We start from the raw sequence: 19,198 nt of genomic DNA, 5'->3' as shown, positions 1-19,198 counted from the left end.
AAGCCAGGCAGAGCTGCCTACCCTCTCCATTCATATCCCAGGGGTTATTTGTTGGTTTGCTTTTTTTGTTTTGTTTTGTTTTTTGGTGTTTTTGGTGGTACTAGGGATAGAATACAGGGGCCTTCTAGGGGCCTTCTATCTCCAAGCTACACTCCCATACCTATTTTATATTTTGTTTGGGAACAGGGTCTCATTAAGTTGCTGAGAGTCTCAGTAAGTAGGTGAGGCTGGCTTCGAACCTGTGCGATCCTTGTCTCAGCCTCCCAAGCACTGGGATTACAAGTATGCGCCACCACGCCTGGCTTTTATTTTTTTTTAATATATATATTTATGTATTTATTTTCGCGGATCTGGGGGATAGAACCCCATTTGACCCCCAAGCTATATCCCCTGCCCTGTTTTTGTATTCTTTATTTTGAAACCGGGTCTCACTGAATTGCAGAGGGCCTCACTAAGTAGCTGAGGTTGTCTGCAAACCTCGATCCTCTGGTCTCAGCCTCCTGAATGCTGAGATTACAAGCGTGCGCCACCATGCCTGGCTTATTTTTATTAATTTCTTTTTTTTCAGTACTGGGGATGGAAACCAGGGACATTCTACCTCTGAGCTACACCCACAACCCTACTTTTTATTCTTTCTTTCTTTCTTTCTTTCTTTATATTTATTTATTTATTTATTTATTTATTTATTTATTTTTGTGGTACTGGGGGTGGAACCCAGAGGCTTTCTACCTCCGGGCTATACTCCCAGATCTATTTTTGGAAACAGGGTCTCACCAAGTTACTGAGAGCCTCACTAAGTAGCTGAGGCTGGCTTCGAACTTGTGTGATCCTCCTGTCTCAGCCTACCAAGTGCGGGGATTACAAGCGTGCGCCACCACGTCCGGCCCTTTATTCTTTATTTTGAAACAGGGTCTCACTGAGTTGCAAAGGGCCTCACTAAATAGCTGAGGCTATACACAAACTGCAATCTCTGTCTCAGCCTCCCGAATGCTGGTATTACAAGCGTGTGCTGCCATGCCTGGCTTTTTACATTTATTTATTTATTTATTTATTTATTTATTTATTTATTTGGGTCTGGGGATGGAACCCAGTGCCATTCGACCTCTGGGCTACACCCCTTGCCCTATTTTTTATTCTTTATTTTGAAACCGGGTCTCACTGAGTTGCAGAGGGCCTAAGTAAGCTGAGGCTGTCTGCGAACCGCGATCCTCCGGTCTCAGCCTTCCCAATCCTGGGATTACAAGCACGTGCCACCACACTCGGCTATTTTTTATTTTTTTACTTATTTATTTATAATAATAATAATGCCAGGCATGGTGGTGCACGCTTGTAAACCCAGAGCTTGGGAGGCTGAGACAGGAGGATCGCCCAGGTTCAAAGCCAGCCTCAGCTACTTAATGAGGCTCTCAGCAATTTAGTGAGACCCTGTTTCCAAATAAAGTATAAAATAGGTCTGGGAGTATAGCCTGGAGGTAGAAAAGACCCTGGGTTCCACCCCAAGTACCACCAAAAAGAAGAAGAAGAAGAAGAAGAAGAAGAAGAAGAAGGAGGAGGAGGAGGAGGAGGAGGAGGAGGAGGAGGAGGAGGAGGAGGAGGAAGAGGAGGAGGAGGAGGAGGAGGAGGAGGAGGAGGAGGAGGAGGAAGAATAGGAGAAATAAGGGCTAGGGCATAGTTTGGAGGTCCCTGGGTTCAATTTCCAGTAACACACACACACACACACACACACACACACACACACACACACACACAGAGTTTCTGTCTGCTAGCCTTTTGAAATATTCAGTTAATTGTTGTCAACCAGCTAACCAGTGATATTGAGAGAAACCTATTCTTCCCACGCGGCTGCATCCCTGTACCTATTAGCCATGCTCTCTCTGTCAGAGCACCCAATTTTTTAAGCTCCCCGCATGTCCTTGGGTGATACCTTTTCATTTCTCAAGGTCTTGGCTGGTATGGGGCTAGGAACCACACAGTTCCAGTAAAATTTGCCATCTGTTTCCAGGAAAAACCCAAGGGTGGGGGGAGGAGGAGTAGGTTAATCTAAAAGGTCATCAGAAATTTTGTATTAAAGTGTTGGCTGCAAGCTGGGCATGGTGGTGCATGCTTGTAATCCCAGTACTTGGGATGCTGAGACAGGAGGATCACAGGTTGGAGGGCAATCTCAGCAAGTCCAGAGACTCTCACCAACCTAGCAAGACCCTGTTTTAAACTAAAAATAAAATGGGATTACAAATGTGCATGCCACCATACCCTGCTTTTTCTTTTTGTTTTTGGAATTGAACTCAGGGGCATTCTACCTCTGAGCTATACTTTCAGCCCTATTTTTTTTTTTTTTTTTTGGAAACAGGGTCTCACTAGGTTAAGAGTCTCATTACTTGCTGAGGCTGTCCTTGAACCTGGGATCCTCCTGTTTCAGCCTCTCAAGTACTGGGATTATAAGCATGCGACACCACACCTGGCACTTTTTTTTTTTTTTTTTTTTTTTTTTTTTTTTTTAAGGAAGGCTCTTTAAATTGCTTAGGCTAGCTGCAAATTCCTCAATCCTTCTGAGTTCCTGGAATAACAGGCATACACTAGAGTCCAGCCCAATTAGCACTCTTTTGATGATTAGCAAGTAGGAGACTAGCAGATGGTATCAGGAAAGTACGTAAACAAGAGAAATTAACCATTAAATTCCCTGTTTGCTTATTTTTATTTCTATAGAACTAGGGATTGAACCCAGGTGCATTCTACCTACAAGCTACACTCCTAGCCCTATTATTATTTTTTTGGTACTGAAGATGGAACTCAGGGGCATTCTGCCTCCAAGCTATACCTCCAGCTCTATTTTTTTCTTTATTATTATTATTTTATTTATTATTATTTTTTTGGTGGTGGTGGTACTGGGGTTCCTGGAAGCCCTTCTACCTCTGGGCTACACTCCCAGACCTATTTTTTATATTTTTTTGAAACAGGGTATCTTACACCAGCTTGGCTGACTTCAATCCTCCCCAAGTGCAGGGATTACTAGCGTGGGCCACCATGCCCGGTTTATTCTTTTATTTTGAAACAGGGTTTCATTGAGTTGCAGAGAGCCTAAGTATCTGAGGCTGTCCATGAATCCTCCTGTCTCAGCCTCCTGAATGCTGGAATTACAAGTTCCAGCCACCATGCCCAGCTCTATTATTATTTTGAAACAGGGTCTCACTAAATTGTAGAGGCCTAAGTAGCTGAGAACCTGCAATCTTCTTGTCTCTTCTCAGCCTCTCAAGTACTGGTATTACAAGCATGCACCACCATGCCTGGCTAAATTGTTTATATTGTTGCATTAACAGCAAAATCCTTTCCTGGAAATTGATGTCTAAAGCTTCCATCCTCTACCCCCCCCCCTTTACCATTGTACTGAGTTACACTCCATCCGGCTTTGTGTGTGCGGAGTGGGGGTACTGGGGATTGAACCCAAGGACATTCTACCTTGACCCCCAGCCCTGTCTCTTTAGGTTAATGAGACTCACTACTTGCTGAAGTTGTCATTGACCCTGTTACCCTGTCCCACCCTCCCAAGAACTGGAATTGCAGGAATGCTCCACCACACAGGGTCCTTTCTCTCTCTCTCTGTGTGCGTGTGTGTAGTACTGAGGATGGTGAGGATGGAACCCCAGGGGCATTTTACCTCTGAGCTACACCCCCAGCCATATTTTTTTAAATTTTGAAACAGGGCCTCGGTGAGGATGGAACCCCAGGGGCATTTTACCTCTGAGCTACACCCCCAGCCATATTTTTTTTAAATTTTGAAACAGGGCCTCAATGAGTTACAAAGGGCCCAAGTAACTGAGGTGGTCCGTGAACTGCTTTCCTGTCTCAAGCCTCCCAAATGCTGAGATTACAAGCATTCACCATCACACCTGGCTCTCTCATGGATTTTATAAGCAATTTACATCAATGAGTTGGCTGTCTGGACTTTCTGCTCCTGGTGTGCCCCTAAGGAAATCAACAAATCCTACTCGATTGATTCCTAAAATGCTTAATTATTTGGAGGGGATATTAATCTCCCAACCTATTAGGGTTCTTTTTTTTTTTTTTTTTTTTGCGGGTCTGGGGATGGAACCCAAGGGCATTTGACCTCCAAGCTATACCCCCTGCCCTATTCCCCTCCCCGCCGCCCGCGGTACTGGGGTTCCTGTAGGTCCTACCTCCGGGCTACACTCCCAAACCTATTTTATATTTTTATTTGGAAACGGTCTCCTAAACCAGCGCACGCAGCTGGCTTCGAACCTGCACAATCCTCTTGAGGGTTTTAAAAATTACTTTTTAGCCAGGCATAGTGGCGCATGCTTGTAATCCCCACGCTTGGAAGCAGAGACAGGAGTGTGCAGGTTTGAAGCCAGCCATACTGGCTTGAGACCGTTTCCCAAAAAAAAAAAAGTCTGGGAGTGTAGCCTGGAGGTAACAAGGGTTTCCAGGAACCCCAGTACCACCAAAAAAATAATAAAATACTTATATACTATGGACTTAACCAGGGTCAGGGGCATTTTACCACTAAATTACAACCCTAGCCCTATTTTATTCTGAAACAGGGTCCAAGTCGCAGAGGGTTAAGTAGCTGAGTCTGGTCTCAAATCCAGGATCCTGTCTCTGCCTCCCAAATCACTGGGATTACAAGCATGTGCCACCATGCTCAGCTTCCAAGTGTTTTAAGTTAGCACCATCAATGTGTCGCCTAATAGTTACTGGTACAATAGCATACGAACTGCTTACCTGAGCTGGGTGTGGTGTTGCACGCTAGTAATCCCTGTGCTTGGCAGTCTGAGTGTAGCCGGGAGGTAGAAGGCCCCTGGGTTCCATCCCCAGTACCACAAGGGGAAAAAAAACAAAGAACTGCTTACCTGATTCTGGTTTATACAAATATTTCCGCCAAAAATAGAATTGAGAATCTCATGTCAGATTGTTGCAATCTGATCTTTACAATAAAGCTATTTGTTGTGAAGGACCAATTGTAAGAAACCACTTGATTTCTAGTGCAATTCATCAATCAGCAATTTGCCCTAAATCACAATATTCTCTTAACCTGAGGCACTCAATTTTCCTTCTCAACCTTTTTTTCAAACTTGGTGGTATACCATTTGCTCCTTGGCTCAGGAGTTAAAACATATGCCAACATACATTCCTGTTATGTAGGATCAAAGGATTTAATAAATGCCCAAAACTATATAATTGAAACCACTACCCAATCCCAACCAAGTTAGCTACTTCTAGAGTCCCCCCTCCCAAACACCCCCACTGGGGATCAGACCCTGGGCATTTTACTTTGGAGGCCAACCTTGTTATTTTGAAACAGGATCTAAGTTGCTGAGACTGGCCTTAAACCTGCAATTCTCCTGCTGCCTTAGCAGGACTAGGAGGCATGAGTCATTTCCCCCCAAGACATCTTTTATTAGCTCTAGGTAGCTGTGTGATTTCCCCATTCAACTCCAAACTTATACATCTCAGCACATCCCCACCATTTTAAGCAGCTAGGTTTCCCACATCATTACAGCTTTACTGAAAACAGACACCAAGGATGCTACCATGCAACAGAACTTTATTTAACAATTTGAACAGGTTCAGCTATTACTGAAACTGGTTATTTCTAATCTTAATTGGGGCAAATGGCTATAGTGCAGGGTACCATCACTGGGCACTATGAAACTGAAGAATTAACAGCCACCCCTCAGGCGCAGGACCAGGTGCAGGGTGGATTCCTTCTGGATGTTGTAGTCGGAAAGAGTGCGGCCATCTTCCAGCTGCTTGCCTGCAAAGATCAGCCTCTGCTGGTCAGGGGGGATGCCTTCCTTATCCTGGATCTTGGCCTTCACGTTTTCGATGGTATCGCTGGGCTCCACCTCCAGGGTGATGGTCTTGCCGGTCAGGGTCTTCACGAAGATCTGCATCCCACCCCTCAGGCGCAGGACCAGGTGCAGGGTGGACTCCTTCTGGATGTTGTAGTCGGAAAGAGTGCGGCCATCTTCCAGCTGCTTGCCTGCAAAGATCAGCCTCTGCTGGTCAGGGGGGATGCCTTCCTTATCCTGGATCTTGGCCTTCACGTTTTCGATGGTATCGCTGGGCTCCACCTCCAGGGTGATGGTCTTGCCGGTCAGGGTCTTCACGAAGATCTGCATCCCACCCCTCAGGCGCAGGACCAGGTGCAGGGTGGACTCCTTCTGGATGTTGTAGTCGGAAAGAGTGCGGCCATCTTCCAGCTGCTTGCCTGCAAAGATCAGCCTCTGCTGGTCAGGGGGGATGCCTTCTTTATCCTGGATCTTGGCCTTCACGTTTTCGATGGTATCGCTGGGCTCCACCTCCAGGGTGATGGTCTTGCCGGTCAGGGTCTTCACGAAGATCTGCATCCCACCCCTCAGGCGCAGGACCAGGTGCAGGGTGGACTCCTTCTGGATGTTGTAGTCGGAAAGAGTGCGGCCATCTTCCAGCTGCTTGCCTGCAAAGATCAGCCTCTGCTGGTCAGGGGGGATGCCTTCCTTATCCTGGATCTTGGCCTTCACGTTTTCGATGGTATCGCTGGGCTCCACCTCCAGGGTGATGGTCTTGCCGGTCAGGGTCTTCACGAAGATCTGCATCCCACCCCTCAGGCGCAGGACCAGGTGCAGGGTGGACTCCTTCTGGATGTTGTAGTCGGAAAGAGTGCGGCCATCTTCCAGCTGCTTGCCTGCAAAGATCAGCCTCTGCTGGTCAGGGGGGATGCCTTCTTTATCCTGGATCTTGGCCTTCACGTTTTCGATGGTATCGCTGGGCTCCACCTCCAGGGTGATGGTCTTGCCGGTCAGGGTCTTCACGAAGATCTGCATCCCACCCCTCAGGCGCAGGACCAGGTGCAGGGTGGACTCCTTCTGGATGTTGTAGTCGGAAAGAGTGCGGCCATCTTCCAGTTGCTTGCCTGCAAAGATCAGCCTCTGCTGGTCAGGGGGGATGCCTTCTTTATCCTGGATCTTGGCCTTCACGTTTTCGATGGTATCGCTGGGCTCCACCTCCAGGGTGATGGTCTTGCCGGTCAGAGTCTTCACGAAGATTTGCATTTTGACCTTGAGTTTAAAACAAAAACATCACTGTCATCTCAGGTTCAAATTTCTACTGTGCTATCTAGAAAGCTGTTAAAATATCTTTGTTAACTTCTCTCACAACCCTCTCATCTTTATTAAACTGCACTTAGTCACTGAATAAAATGCTCTATAAAACAAGTACGCTTGTAATCCCAGCACGGGGGAGGCTGAGACAGGATTGCACAAGCTCCAATCAGCTACTCCAAGAGGCTCTCAGCAACTTAGAGAGACCATGTTTCCAAATAAAACAAAAAACAGGTCTGGGAGTATAACCTGAAGGTAGAAATCCCCTGGGTTCCACCCCTAGTACCACCAAAATAGTGTTGAAAAAATATAAATATATATAAAATAGGTCTGGAAGTGTATAGCCCGGGGTAGAATGCCCGGGGGGGGGGGGCACCTTTCCTCCAACAAGGAAAAAATTCCTTCAGGTTATTTTTTTGTGATACTGGAAATTAAATCTAGGGGCATTTACCTCTGGGGTACACACACAGTTCTATTTTTAAATTTTTAAACAGAGCCTAGTACGGAGAGCCTCACTAGGTTGAAGCTAGCCTAAGTTTTTGAGCCTCTGGTGCCAGCCTCTCAAGTACTGGAATTACAGGCACAAGTCATCACCCCTGCTTTTTTTTTTTTTTTTTTAAATACTGGGAGATGAACCCAGAGGCATTCTACCTTCGAGCTACATGCCCAGCCCTTTTTATTTTGAAAGTTTTCCAGCCCCGCTTGTAATCCCAGCATTTGGGAGGCTGAGCCCAGAGGATCACGGTTCGTGGACACCTTCAGCTACTTAGACCCTCCTAAGTAACTTGAGACCCTGCTTCAAAGTAAAGAATAAAAAAATAGGGCAGAGGGTGTAGCTTGGAGGTCAAATGCCCCTGGGTTTGACCCCCAACCCCCCCCCAAAGAACTAAGGTGTAAAAACAGTATCCCTAAACTGCTGAGGCTGGTCGCGAACCTGCGAACCTTTTGGTCTTAGCCTCCGAAGTACGCCCGGCGGGGGTATTTAAGACCCCCCCCCTACTAATTTCCCTAAACCTAAACATGGCAGAAAAAGCCGTGGAAAACAAAACCAAACCCACGAGATCAAGACATCAAAAATTCACATTAAATCAGAAATAAGGACGGGCGTGGTGGTGAGCATCTGTAAACCCAATTACTTAGGTGTGGCTAAGACAGGAAGCATCGAAGGTTCGGGAGACCGGTTCAAAATAAAAATAAAACAGGGGTTAGGAGCGTAGCTCGGAGGTAGGAGGACGCGGGGTTTAATCCAACATTCCCCCTCCAAAAAAAGAGAGAAGAGACATCTCCCCCCCCACCCCCGCGATTCGTTAAGAAAGGTTTCCAGAAGACACAGAAACGACCTCTTTTCCGCCTCCCCCCCTTGACGTGAACGCGAAGGAAACGCCATCGGGTAAGCGTCCGTTAGCCTGTGCCGCGCGCGCGCTCCCGCGCGGAAGCAAGGCCCGCTCTTCCGGAAAAGCCCGGGCGCGCCGCGGCACCTCGCCCTCCCCTCCCCCACCCGACCCCGAGAACGGCCGGCGCGACCCCAATCGGGCCCCCTCGCCTAGCCTCCCGGGCCCCGACGCCGCGGGCCGGTACCTGTTATCCGAGGCGAAGAGGCCACAGGAAAATACCAGACACGGTCCCGTCGAGGAGCCCGGAGCGACGAACCTACCCCCGACAAAGCCAGTCGCCTACGAAAGCCGCGGCTCCGCGAGCGGAAATTTATACAACGTCTGTTACGTACATATCACTCCGACGTAGCCGCCGTCTCCGTGCGCGGACGAAAGTAGTTCCCCCCGGCCCCACCTCCCGTGACGCAGCCGGGCCTTCAACTGAGCCACAAATTTCTCCCAGCAGAAACAAAGGATCTTAACAAATCAGCTCCTTTACCCTGCAGGCGCTCCCTAGCCTCCTTTACGAAAAGATGAAAAAACGACCTGGCGGATGAATCCGAGTTACAGGGATCTTCTTCGAAAGCTCTGGAAACTTCCTTGAGGCGCCGGCGCTGATTGGTCAGACGCCTGAGGGGGAGGCCGGCGCTGATTGGTGGGGGACGCGGCGGGCTCGATTGTTGCTGGGCTCTCTGGCAGCTGCGGTTTGGCGCCCACGTTGCTAAGTAACCGAGCGCGCGTGCGCGGCAGAGGCGCGCCTCCTCCCTTACCCGGGAGATGGGCGTCTCCAGCAGGAAATAAATGGAGGACCGGGCTGATGCTGTTCTCGCCTCTAAGACTTCATTTTACCCCTCACCCTCCCCCAAGCCCCGTGTTTTCCGACCTTGTGCTAGGAAATAGCGGGCAGCCCCCGGGCCAGGCAGGCGCAGTGGGGATGCGGAGGCGCCAGGAGCGGGGCGGCTTTTCTCTCAGGTGTGCGCTGTGGAGAACGATCGCCCCTCGACCAGGTTTTCTTTTTGCCTTTGGTTTATTGCGCGTATAATGAGGACGCTTTAGCTGTCTGTTTGGCGGCCCCGAGGACGCTGTGTAAGTCTAGACTGTAAAGCTAGACAGCCCCTGGCGGAGGCCTCTGGAGAATGGTGGCCCGGGCTGAAGGTGACACCTGGCTGGGCTGGCTACCTGGCTCAGGGGATACCCGCAAATCCCTCCTTCCTCCGATGTTTCTCCACGGAAAAAGGACTCCTGTGGATTAGGGAACCGAAAGCCCGGTTCCAGAGACGAGGAATCCACCCGCAAGAAAGTAGTATTGCTCCCACTGAGGTGCTGCTGGGACCAGGCGGCTGGTTCCCCTACGCCCTGGGTGTGGCCCCCTCGTCCAGCTTGGAGATAACCCCAGCGAAATGGGTAAGGCTGGGGTGTTTGGACCACGGTTTCACGCCGAGTCATGGGGGCCTGGTGTAAATAAACACGAAAATAGCTTTTTTTTTTTTCTCTCACGTGATACCTTCTTGCAGTAAGGCGCTAGCTAGATATTTACATATTAATACAGAGCCAGGCAAACTTCACTAAGGTCCCCAATTATTCAGTTTTTAACATATGAGTATAACATTAAATATATGTGCATAAACCGGGCAAGGTGGAAAAGGCCTGTAATACCAATCGAGAGAGGCTGAGACTGGGGGGTTGTGGATCCCAGGCCTGTCTCAGCAATTTAGCAAGACCTTGTCTCGAAATTAAAATAATAAAAAGGAAGCCGGGCGTGGTGCCACACACTTGTAATTCCAGCATTCGGGAGGCCGAGACGGGAAGATTGCGGTTTGGGACAGCCTCAGCTAGTTAGTGAGGCCCTCCGCAACTCAGTGAGACTCTGTTTCAAAATAAAGAATTAAAAAAAAAAAATAGGACAGGAGATGTAGCTTGGAGGTCAAATGCCCCTGGGTTCCATCCTCAGACCCACAAAAAATAAAATAAGTGGTTAGGAGTGTTATCTCTGAGGTAGATCGCCCCTGGGTGCAATCCCCACCATAATATATATTTTTTAAGTTCATTTTGAAGCTGGGCATGGTGGCATAGGCTTGTAATCACAGTACTTGCGAGGTTGAAACAGGAGCACCAATTCCTGGCCAGCTGCAGCTTCTTAGTGAGGCCCTCATCAAGTTAGTGAGGTCCTCCTCAAGTTAGTTGAGACACTGTTTCAAAATAAAGAATAAAAAAGAAGGCTAGGTGTGTAGTCCAGAGGTAGAATGCCCCTGGGTTCCATCCCCAGTTCCGCAAAAAATAATAATTTTGGAAGTAAATTCAAATGACTTGGAGATAATTTTATATAAAATGTCTACTTTACAGTCTGATTTTTCATTTTTGTTACCCTAAACAATGAGCTGGAACTTGTTTCATCCCAGAGGTCCCCCTGAGTCATACATGCTGATCAACAACAGATGGAGCTAGAATGCCGAGCTCATGACAGCTGTGATGATTCATTGGGCTTCTGGCCTTTGCCAGTTGTTTCCTGGTTTAATGTTTTCCCAAAGTAGGTCACTTGGTAACCTGAACACAGCAAAATGTCCAAAGAAAGGCATAGGCTATCCCTGTACAGTAAACAAGATGAAATTATAAAGTTTAGAATAAAACTGATAACAAATGATTTGAATATATATATATATATATATATATATATATATATGTATATGTATTATGTATATAAATATAATTTTTTTTTCGGTGCTGGGGATTGAAGCCAGGGGAAGTCTACCTTCGAGTTACCCTCTAGCCCTATTTTTTATTCTTTGAAACAGGGTCTCACTAAGTTGCAAGGGTCCTCACTAAGTACCTGAGGCTGGCCTCAAACCTGTAATCCTCTAGTCTCAGCCTCTCAAGTACTGAGATTACAGATGTGTGCCACCATTCCTGATTGGGATTCATACATTTATTTTATTTTATTTATTTATTTGTTTATTTTTGTGGTAATGGGGATGGAATCCAGGGGCCTTCTATCTCTGAGCTACACCCCAGCCCTACTTATTCTTTATTTTGAAACAGGGTCTCCATTAATTGCAGAGGGCCTCACAAAGTTGCTCAAGCTGTCCTCAAACCGTGATCCTCCTGTCACAGTCTCCCAAATACTGGGATTGTAGGCATGTGTCACCACACCCAGCTTGGATTCATACATTTTCTTTTCTTTCTTTCTTTCTTTATTTATTTATTTTGGTGGTACTGGGGTTCCTGGAAGCCCTTCTACCTCCGGGCCACACTCCCCAGACATTATATATATATATATATATATATATATATATATATATATATATATATATATTTTTTTTTTTTTTTTTAAACAGGGTCTCTTAAGCCAGCGTGGCTGACTTTCGTCCGAACCTGTGCGATCCTTCTGTCTCCGCCTCCCAAGCGCGGGGATTATAGGCATGTGCCACCACGCCAGGCCATTGAAAACCTTTAATCAGCTGGGTATGGTGGCACACGCTTGTAATCCCAGCATTCGGGAGGCTGAGAACGGAGGATTGCGGTTCGTGGACAGCCTCAGCTACTTAGGCCCTTTGCAACTCAGTTTCAAAATAAAGAATGAAAAAAAGGGCAGGGGATGTAGCTCGGAGGTCAAATGCCTCTGAGTTCCATCTCCAGACCCGCCAAAAAAAAAAAAAAAAAAAAATTAGTCAGCTGGGTTGTATCTTTCCTGAAGAGGCTTTTTTTTTTTTTTTGTTTGTTTGTTTGTTTTGTTTTTGTGGGTCTAGGGATGGAACCCAGGGGCATTCGACCTCCGAGCCACACCCCCTGCCCTATTTTTTATTCTTTATTTATTTTTAATTTTAATTTTTGGTGGTACTGGGGTTCCTGGAAGCCCTTCTACCTCTGGGCTACACTCCCAGACCTACTGTTTATATTTTTATTTGGAAACAGGGTCTCTTAAGCCAGAGAGGCTGGCTTCGAACCTGCGTGATCCTCCTGTCTCCGCCTCCAAGGCGTGGGGATTACAAGCTTGCGCCACTACACCCAGCTATTCTTTATTTTGAAACCAGGTCTCAGTGAGTTGCAGAGGGCCTCAGTAAGTAGCAGAGGTTGTCCACGAACCTGAGATCCTCTGGTCTCAGCCTCCCGAATGTTAGGAATACCAGCGTGCGCCACCACGCCCGGCTAAGAGACTTCTTTTTTAATGGGCACAAAGGTCAGTGCTGCTCCTGCAAGTGCTCAGAAAGTAGCTTTTATAGTCGGTTGCATAAGGAGGGACCTAAGTAGTGAGATAGTGAAATGAAATGTGTCACACGAACTGAGAAAGACGGGTGCCATCTTAACCTCTGTCATGGCTCTTCTTTCTTGCAGGTCGATGCGGTGCCTCTCAAGCCTGAGCATACAAAATGGTGTTCCTTGCCAGCATTGCCTGCGCCTCACCAAGCCTTTCCGGGGTGTAGGACACGGGCCTCTGCCCCCTCGTGGCCACGGTGGATTCTGCAATCTCGCAGGAGCTCAGCAGTGGTTCTGACTAGAGGGAGCCTTAAACATACTACTGCATGCAGACCATCACCAGATGTCATTCGTGCATGAAGGTACTGGTACTCTCTCATGATTCTACCTGTCCTGTTCCCCAAAATGAGACCTTATAAGGCTTTAGCAAAAAGCAAACACACCGTCCTATGTTCTAAAACCTTTCATAGCCAGGCGTGGTGGCGCACGCTTGTAATCCCCGCTCTTGGGAGGCGAGACAGGAGGATCGCGCAGGTTCTAAGCCAGCCGCGCTGGCTTAAGAGACCCTCTTTCCAAATAAAAATATAAAACAGGTCTGGGAGTGTAGCCCAGAGGTAAAAGGGCGTCCAGGAACCCCAGTATCACCAATAAATAAAATAAGTAAATAAATAAATAAAACCTTTCATAAAGCTTCTAGAGATTTATCAGGGCTTTCTGTTTTGTTCCTTTGTTTAATTTTGGTACTTGAAAACAGGGGCATTTTTACCCCCCTGAGCTATACCCAGACTTTTTATTTATTTATTTTGAAACAGGATCTAAGTTTCCCAGGCTGGTCTCAAGCCTGTGACTCCTGTCTCAGCCTTCCAAATACTAGCCTTACAGGCATGTGTCACCACGCCCCTCTGTTTTGTCACTTAGACTTGAATGTTTATCAATTCTGTGTGTGTGTGTGTGTGTGTGTGTGTGTGTGTGTTATTTGAAGGTAGAACTCAGGAGCCTTCTACCTCTGGGCTACACCCTCAGACCTACTTTATTTTTATTTGAAAACAGGGCCTCATTAAGTTGAGGAGGGGCTCACTTAATTGTGGAGGCTGTCCTCAAACTTGTGATCCTCCTGACTCAACCCCCCACGTACTGGGATTACAGGTGTGCACCACCACACTCGGCTATGTTATTTCAGGTCTTTTTTTTGACCACATAGCATAATGGATCTGTTTCTCATTTTTTTTTTTTTTTTTGGTGGTACTGGGGTTCCTGGAAGCCCTTCTACCTCCGGGCTACACTCCCAGACCTATTTTATATTTTTGAAACAGGGTCTCCTACGCCAGTGCGGCTGGCTTCGAACCTGCGCGATCCTCCTGTCTCCGCCTCCCAAGCGCGGGGATTACAAGCGTGCGCCACCACGCCCGGCTGTTTCTCATATTTTGAGTCACCAGATACCATGTTGGTTTTAGTAACCTAAGCTACAAGTGTTCATTTAAGCTTTTTTTTTTTTTCTTTTTTCTGTGAAACGGGATTGAACCCAGGGGTGCTTTACTACTGAGCTACCCCCAAGTGGTGGTCTCCTCCTCCTCCTCCTCCTCCTCCTCCTCCTCCTCCTCCTCTTCCTCCTCCTTCTTCTTCTTCTTCGAACTTGTGATGCTTCTTCCTCTGCCTCCTCAGTAGCTGGGATCACAGCTGTGCACCACCATATCTGATGTCATCTTATTCATTGGAAGCATACTTTTAATGGCATTAAGCATTCACATGCTTGTACAACCATCGCCATCATTTATCTCCAGTAATTTTTGCATCTTCTCCAATTGAAGGTCTGTACACATTACTGTTTTTGTTTTTTTCTTTTCTTTTTTTTTTTTTTTTTGGTAGTGCTGAAAATCAAATTCAGGGCCTTATGCAAGTTTGTACCTATTAAACACTAATTTTCAGCTGGGTGCAGTGGCACATGGCTGTAATTATAGTACTTGGGAGGCTGAGACAGGAGGATCACAGGTGTGAGGCCAGCCTCAGCAATGTAGTAAAACCCTGTTTCAAAACAAACAGGAGCAGGGCGTGGTGGCGCACCCTTGTAATCCCAACATTTGGGAGGCTGAGACCGAAGGATCGCAGTGTGCAGACAACCTCAGCTACTTAGGGACTCTGCAATTTAGTGAGACCCTATTTCACAATAAAGAATAAAAGCCAGGCATGGTGGTGCACGTTTGTAATCTCAGTACTTGGGAGGCTGAGACAGGAGGATCACACAGGTTCGAAGCCAGCCTCAGCTACTTAGTGAGGCTCTCAGCAACTTAGTGAGACCCTGTTTTAAAATAAAATATAAAATACTTTGGGGCCATAACCCAGAGGTAGAAAAGCCCCTGGGTTCCATCCCCAAGACAAAAATAATAATAATAATAATAAAAAGAAAAATAAAGAATAAAAATAGGGCAGGGAGTATAGCTTGGAGGTCGAATGCCCCTGAGTTCCATCTCCAGACCACAAAAAAAAAAAAAAAAAAAAAAAAGACGGAGTGTAGCTAGGAAATTGAATATCCCTGGGTTCAATCCTCAGTACCACATAACACAAAACAAACCCCCCACTAACTTCCCATTCACCCTCCAGTTCCTGACAACTACTGTTTGAATTTAACAACTCTAGGTTCCAAAAAAAATCTACTTTTTTTTTAGTCAGGTGTGGTGGCTAAAAAAATAAATAAATAAAAATAAAGCACCACAAAAAATAAAAATAAAAAATAAAAATAAATAAAAAGGGCTGAAGATGTAGCTCAGTGGTCAAGTATCCATGGGTTTGATCACCAAGTATTAAGTTTTTTAAAATAAGTAGAAGCCAGGCATGGTAGCCCACACTTGTAATCCCAGCATTCAGGAGGCTGAGACAGGAGGATCACAGTTCACAGAAAGCCTCAGCTACTTAGTGAGGCCCTTTGCAACTCAGTGAGACCCTATTTTAAAAAAAAAAAGACTAAAAAATGGACTGGGGGGGGTGTAGATTTTTTTTTTTTTTTTTTTTTTTTTGGTACTGGGGTTCCTGGAAACCCTTCTACCTCCAGGGTACACTCCCAGACCTATTTTATATTTTTTTATTTGGAAACAGGGTCTCTTTGTGTGTGTTTTTTTTGGGGGGGGGTACTAGGAGTGGAACCCAGAGGCTTTCTACCTCTGGGCTATACTCCCAGACCTAATTTATACTTTATTTGGGAACAGGGTCTCACTAAGTTGCTGAGAGCCTCACTCAGTAGCTGAGGCTGGCTTCGAACCTATGTGATCCTCCTGTCTCAGCCTCCCCAAGTACTGGGGTTATAAGCATGCACCACCACGCCTGAGCCCTTTTTATTATTTATTTATTTAAAATTATTCGCCAGAAGGGGAACTGTGTGGTAGAGGTGACTGGGAACTGAGCCTTTCAGATCTGCTTGGGAAACCTGGTGCATCACCAAGCTGGCTGCGAGGCTGTGTGTCCCCAGGCACTACCTTACCTTCTTGGATTTTCCAGCCAGCTTTCTCCGAGGCCTCTTCAGCTGTGAAAATGTATTGCAATGCATCAGTGGCTTTTAAGGCCCAGCAGAGAATATGGCACAAAGAGAAGAATTGGGATCCGCCATGGAAAAGCTGGCCAAGAAATCAGAGCGGCCACACTGGAACTATTGAATGGGAAAATATTTAAAATTGATCAGATAGGAAAGTGGTTTGTTGCCAGAGGGGCTGCTGCTGGTCTTGATGCATCCTGCTACTATGGCTTGGGAAAGTCTAACGAGCTTGGAGCCATTGAAAAGGCCGTCATTGGCCTTAGTCTGTGAAGGATAGAATTCATTCTATCTGCATGTACTTAGCAGGAAGTGTTGGCCTAACTTTATCTGCCTTGCCAGTAACTAGAACGCACACTCTCATGAACTTCCTGGGGACAGGCAACTGGTGACGATTTGCTGGCCTGCTGGTACAGTCAACACTGTATGAGCAGAGCCCAGGTCCAAAGCATCCCGCCTGGGTCTACCTTCTGGTGTGATGGCTGCTCTCACTGTGGCCATGTGTGCACCCAGTGGGAAGTTTCAGAACATGCGCGTGCCCCTGGGAGCGGGCCGCGCCTTGTCTTTGTGTCCTTACTGGGTTCTTTGTTTCTTCTAATTGCCTCTGTGGCTGGTGTGTCTCTGTTCTCAGTGGCAGTGTATGGTGGATTCGTTGTTTTCTGCATGTTGCTTCTGTATGATACTCAGAAAGTAATCAAGCGTGCAGAAATAACACCAGTGTATGGTGTGCAAAGATGTGATCTCATCAGTTCAATTGTTGGGAATCTACACACAGGGAATATACTTATGGGAGTTGCCACTGTACCAGCAACTGGCAGCAACAGAGGGAAGCGAAGCGGCGGCCTCCGTGGCTCTGCTGCACTGCTGGCTGGCTAGTTCAGCAGGAGCAGATACCCATTACCTGCTTTGTATAAACAGCTTTTGTCAAGGTGTAGAAGTTAAGAACGTGTTGGCGTGTTTGAAAATCCCAGTAGTGTGATCCTTTGGGTCTGCATTTTCTTTTTCTTTCTTCTTCTTCTTCTTCTTCTTCTTCTTCTTCTTCTTCTTCTTATTATTATTATTATTATTATTATTAGCAGGTCTGGGGATGGAACCCAGGGGCATTTGACCTCTGAGCTACGCCTCCTGCCCTATTTTTTATTCTTTTTTTTTTTTTTTTTTTTTGGTGGTACTGGGGTTCCTGGAAGCCCTTCTACCTCCGGGCTTCACTCCCAGACCTATTTTTAATATTTTCTTTATTTGGAAACAGGGTCTCTTAAGCCAGCAAGGCTGGCTCCGAACCAGCGCGATCCTCCTGTCTCCGCATCCCAAGCGCAGGGATTACAAGTGTGTGCCACCACACCCGGCTTATTCTTTATTTTGAAACAGGGTCTCACTAAGTTGCAGAGGGCCTCACTAAGTAGCTTAGGCTGTCCGTGAATCCGTGAACCACAATCATCTGGTCTCAGCCACTACTCCTGGCTCTTTTTATTATTTTTTGTAGTACTAGGGATTGAATCCAGGGGCATTCTACCTCTGAGCTATACCCCCAGCCCTATTTTTTATTCTTTCCTTCTTTATTTATTTTGTGGTACTCGGGATGGAACCCAGGGGCATTCTACCTCCTAGCTACATCCCAGTCCTATTTTTTTATTCTTTAAATTTTGAAACAGGGTCTCACTGAGTTGCAAAGGGCCTCACTAAGTAGCTGAGGCTATCTGTAAACTGTGGTCCTCCCATCTCAGTCTCCCAAATGCTGGAATTACAAGCATGTGCCACCATACCTGGCTTATTCTTTATTTTGAAACAGGGTTTACGTTGCTAAGAGCCTCACTAAGTTGCTGAGGCTGGCTTCGAAACTGTGTGATCCTTAGCCGGGCGTGGTGGCGCACGCTTGTAATCCCCGCGCTTGGGAGGCTGAGACAGGAGGATCGCATGGGTTCGAAGCCAGCCTCAGCTACTTAGTGAGGCTTTCAGCAACTTAGTGAGACCCTGTTTTCAAATAAAATACATATTTAAAAAAAAAGGTCTGGGAGTATATCCCAGAGGTAGAAAGCCTCTGGGTTCCACCCCTAGTACCACCAAAAAACCCCAAAAAACCCCAAAAAACAAAAACAAAAAAAAACCCCGAAACTGTGTGATCCTCCTGTCTCAGCCTCCCAAGCCCTGGGATTACAAGGTTGTGCTACCACGCCTGGCTACACCTCCGGCCAATTTTTAAGCATTTATTTCTTTTTGCTGTACCAGGGATTGAACCCAGAGCCCCATGAATGCTAGCCAAACGCTTTACCAACAAGTTAACAATCCAGGACTAGGGCCCAGAATATTTTCCTTCCTTCCTTTCTTTCTTTCTTTCTTTCTTTCTTTCTTTCTTTCTTTCTTTCTTTCTTTCTTTTTTTTGTGGTACTAGGGATGGAACCCAGGGGCCTTCTACCTCCGGGCTACACTCCCAGACCTACTTTTGTATTTTATTTGGAAACAGGGTCTCACTAAGTTGTTTAGAGCCTCAATAAGTATCTGAGGCTGCCTTCAAACCTGTGTGATCCTCCTGTCTCAGTCTCCCAGGTGCTGGGATTAAAAGTGTGAGCTACCACGCCTGGCTCCCAGAATATTTTCAGACTCTTCCTAAATTTCCCAGGCCACCTCACTGCCCTCTGAGCTGCACCTGAGCTGCAGTTCAGAGAGAATGCCTCTGGCTTCAATCCCTAATACAATAAATAGACAAAGATAGATAAATAATAGAAAGAGAAAGATAGAGTTGAGGATGTAGCTTAGTGACAGTGTCCTGGGTTTAATTTCCAGTTCTGCAAACCAAACACTCAGCACTGTACTGTTGTATCTGATGATAAAGTTTTTGAAAATCACTTTTTTTTTTTTGCAGTACTGGGGATTGAACCTAGGGGCATTCTACTTCCAAGATATACCCCAGCTCTATGTTTTATTCTTTTTTTTGTGTGTGTGTGGTACTGGGATGGAACCCAGTGGCTTTCTACTTCCAGGCTAGACTCCCAACATATATTTTCTTTGGTAACAGGGTC

At 46.5% G+C, this 19,198-nt stretch overlaps 1 protein-coding gene and 1 pseudogene across 2 annotated transcripts; one reads left to right on the top strand and one right to left on the bottom strand.

Moving 5' to 3' along the window:
• Positions 1 to 5,604: 5,604 nt before the first annotated feature.
• UBB (ubiquitin B) lies at positions 5,605 to 8,751 on the bottom strand. Its single transcript, XM_080712363.1, has 2 exons — positions 8,676 to 8,751; positions 5,605 to 7,055 (listed from the first exon to the last, which is right to left on the bottom strand). Exon 2 carries the CDS (start codon positions 7,047 to 7,049, stop codon positions 5,676 to 5,678), a length of 1,374 nt encoding a protein of 457 aa, XP_080568489.1. The 5' UTR covers positions 7,050 to 7,055; positions 8,676 to 8,751; the 3' UTR covers positions 5,605 to 5,675.
• A 7,442-nt stretch (positions 8,752 to 16,193) lies between these two features.
• LOC308275572 (growth hormone-inducible transmembrane protein-like) lies at positions 16,194 to 17,057 on the top strand (annotated as a pseudogene). Its single transcript has one exon. The product of its transcript is annotated as a growth hormone-inducible transmembrane protein-like (transcript).
• Positions 17,058 to 19,198: the final 2,141 nt, after the last annotated feature.

Source organism: Muscardinus avellanarius (assembly GCF_963383645.1).
Source record: "Muscardinus avellanarius genome assembly, chromosome: 16".
NCBI classification, from domain to species: Eukaryota; Metazoa; Chordata; class Mammalia; order Rodentia; family Gliridae; genus Muscardinus; species Muscardinus avellanarius.
This window is presented reverse-complemented; position numbering and strand designations above follow the sequence as displayed.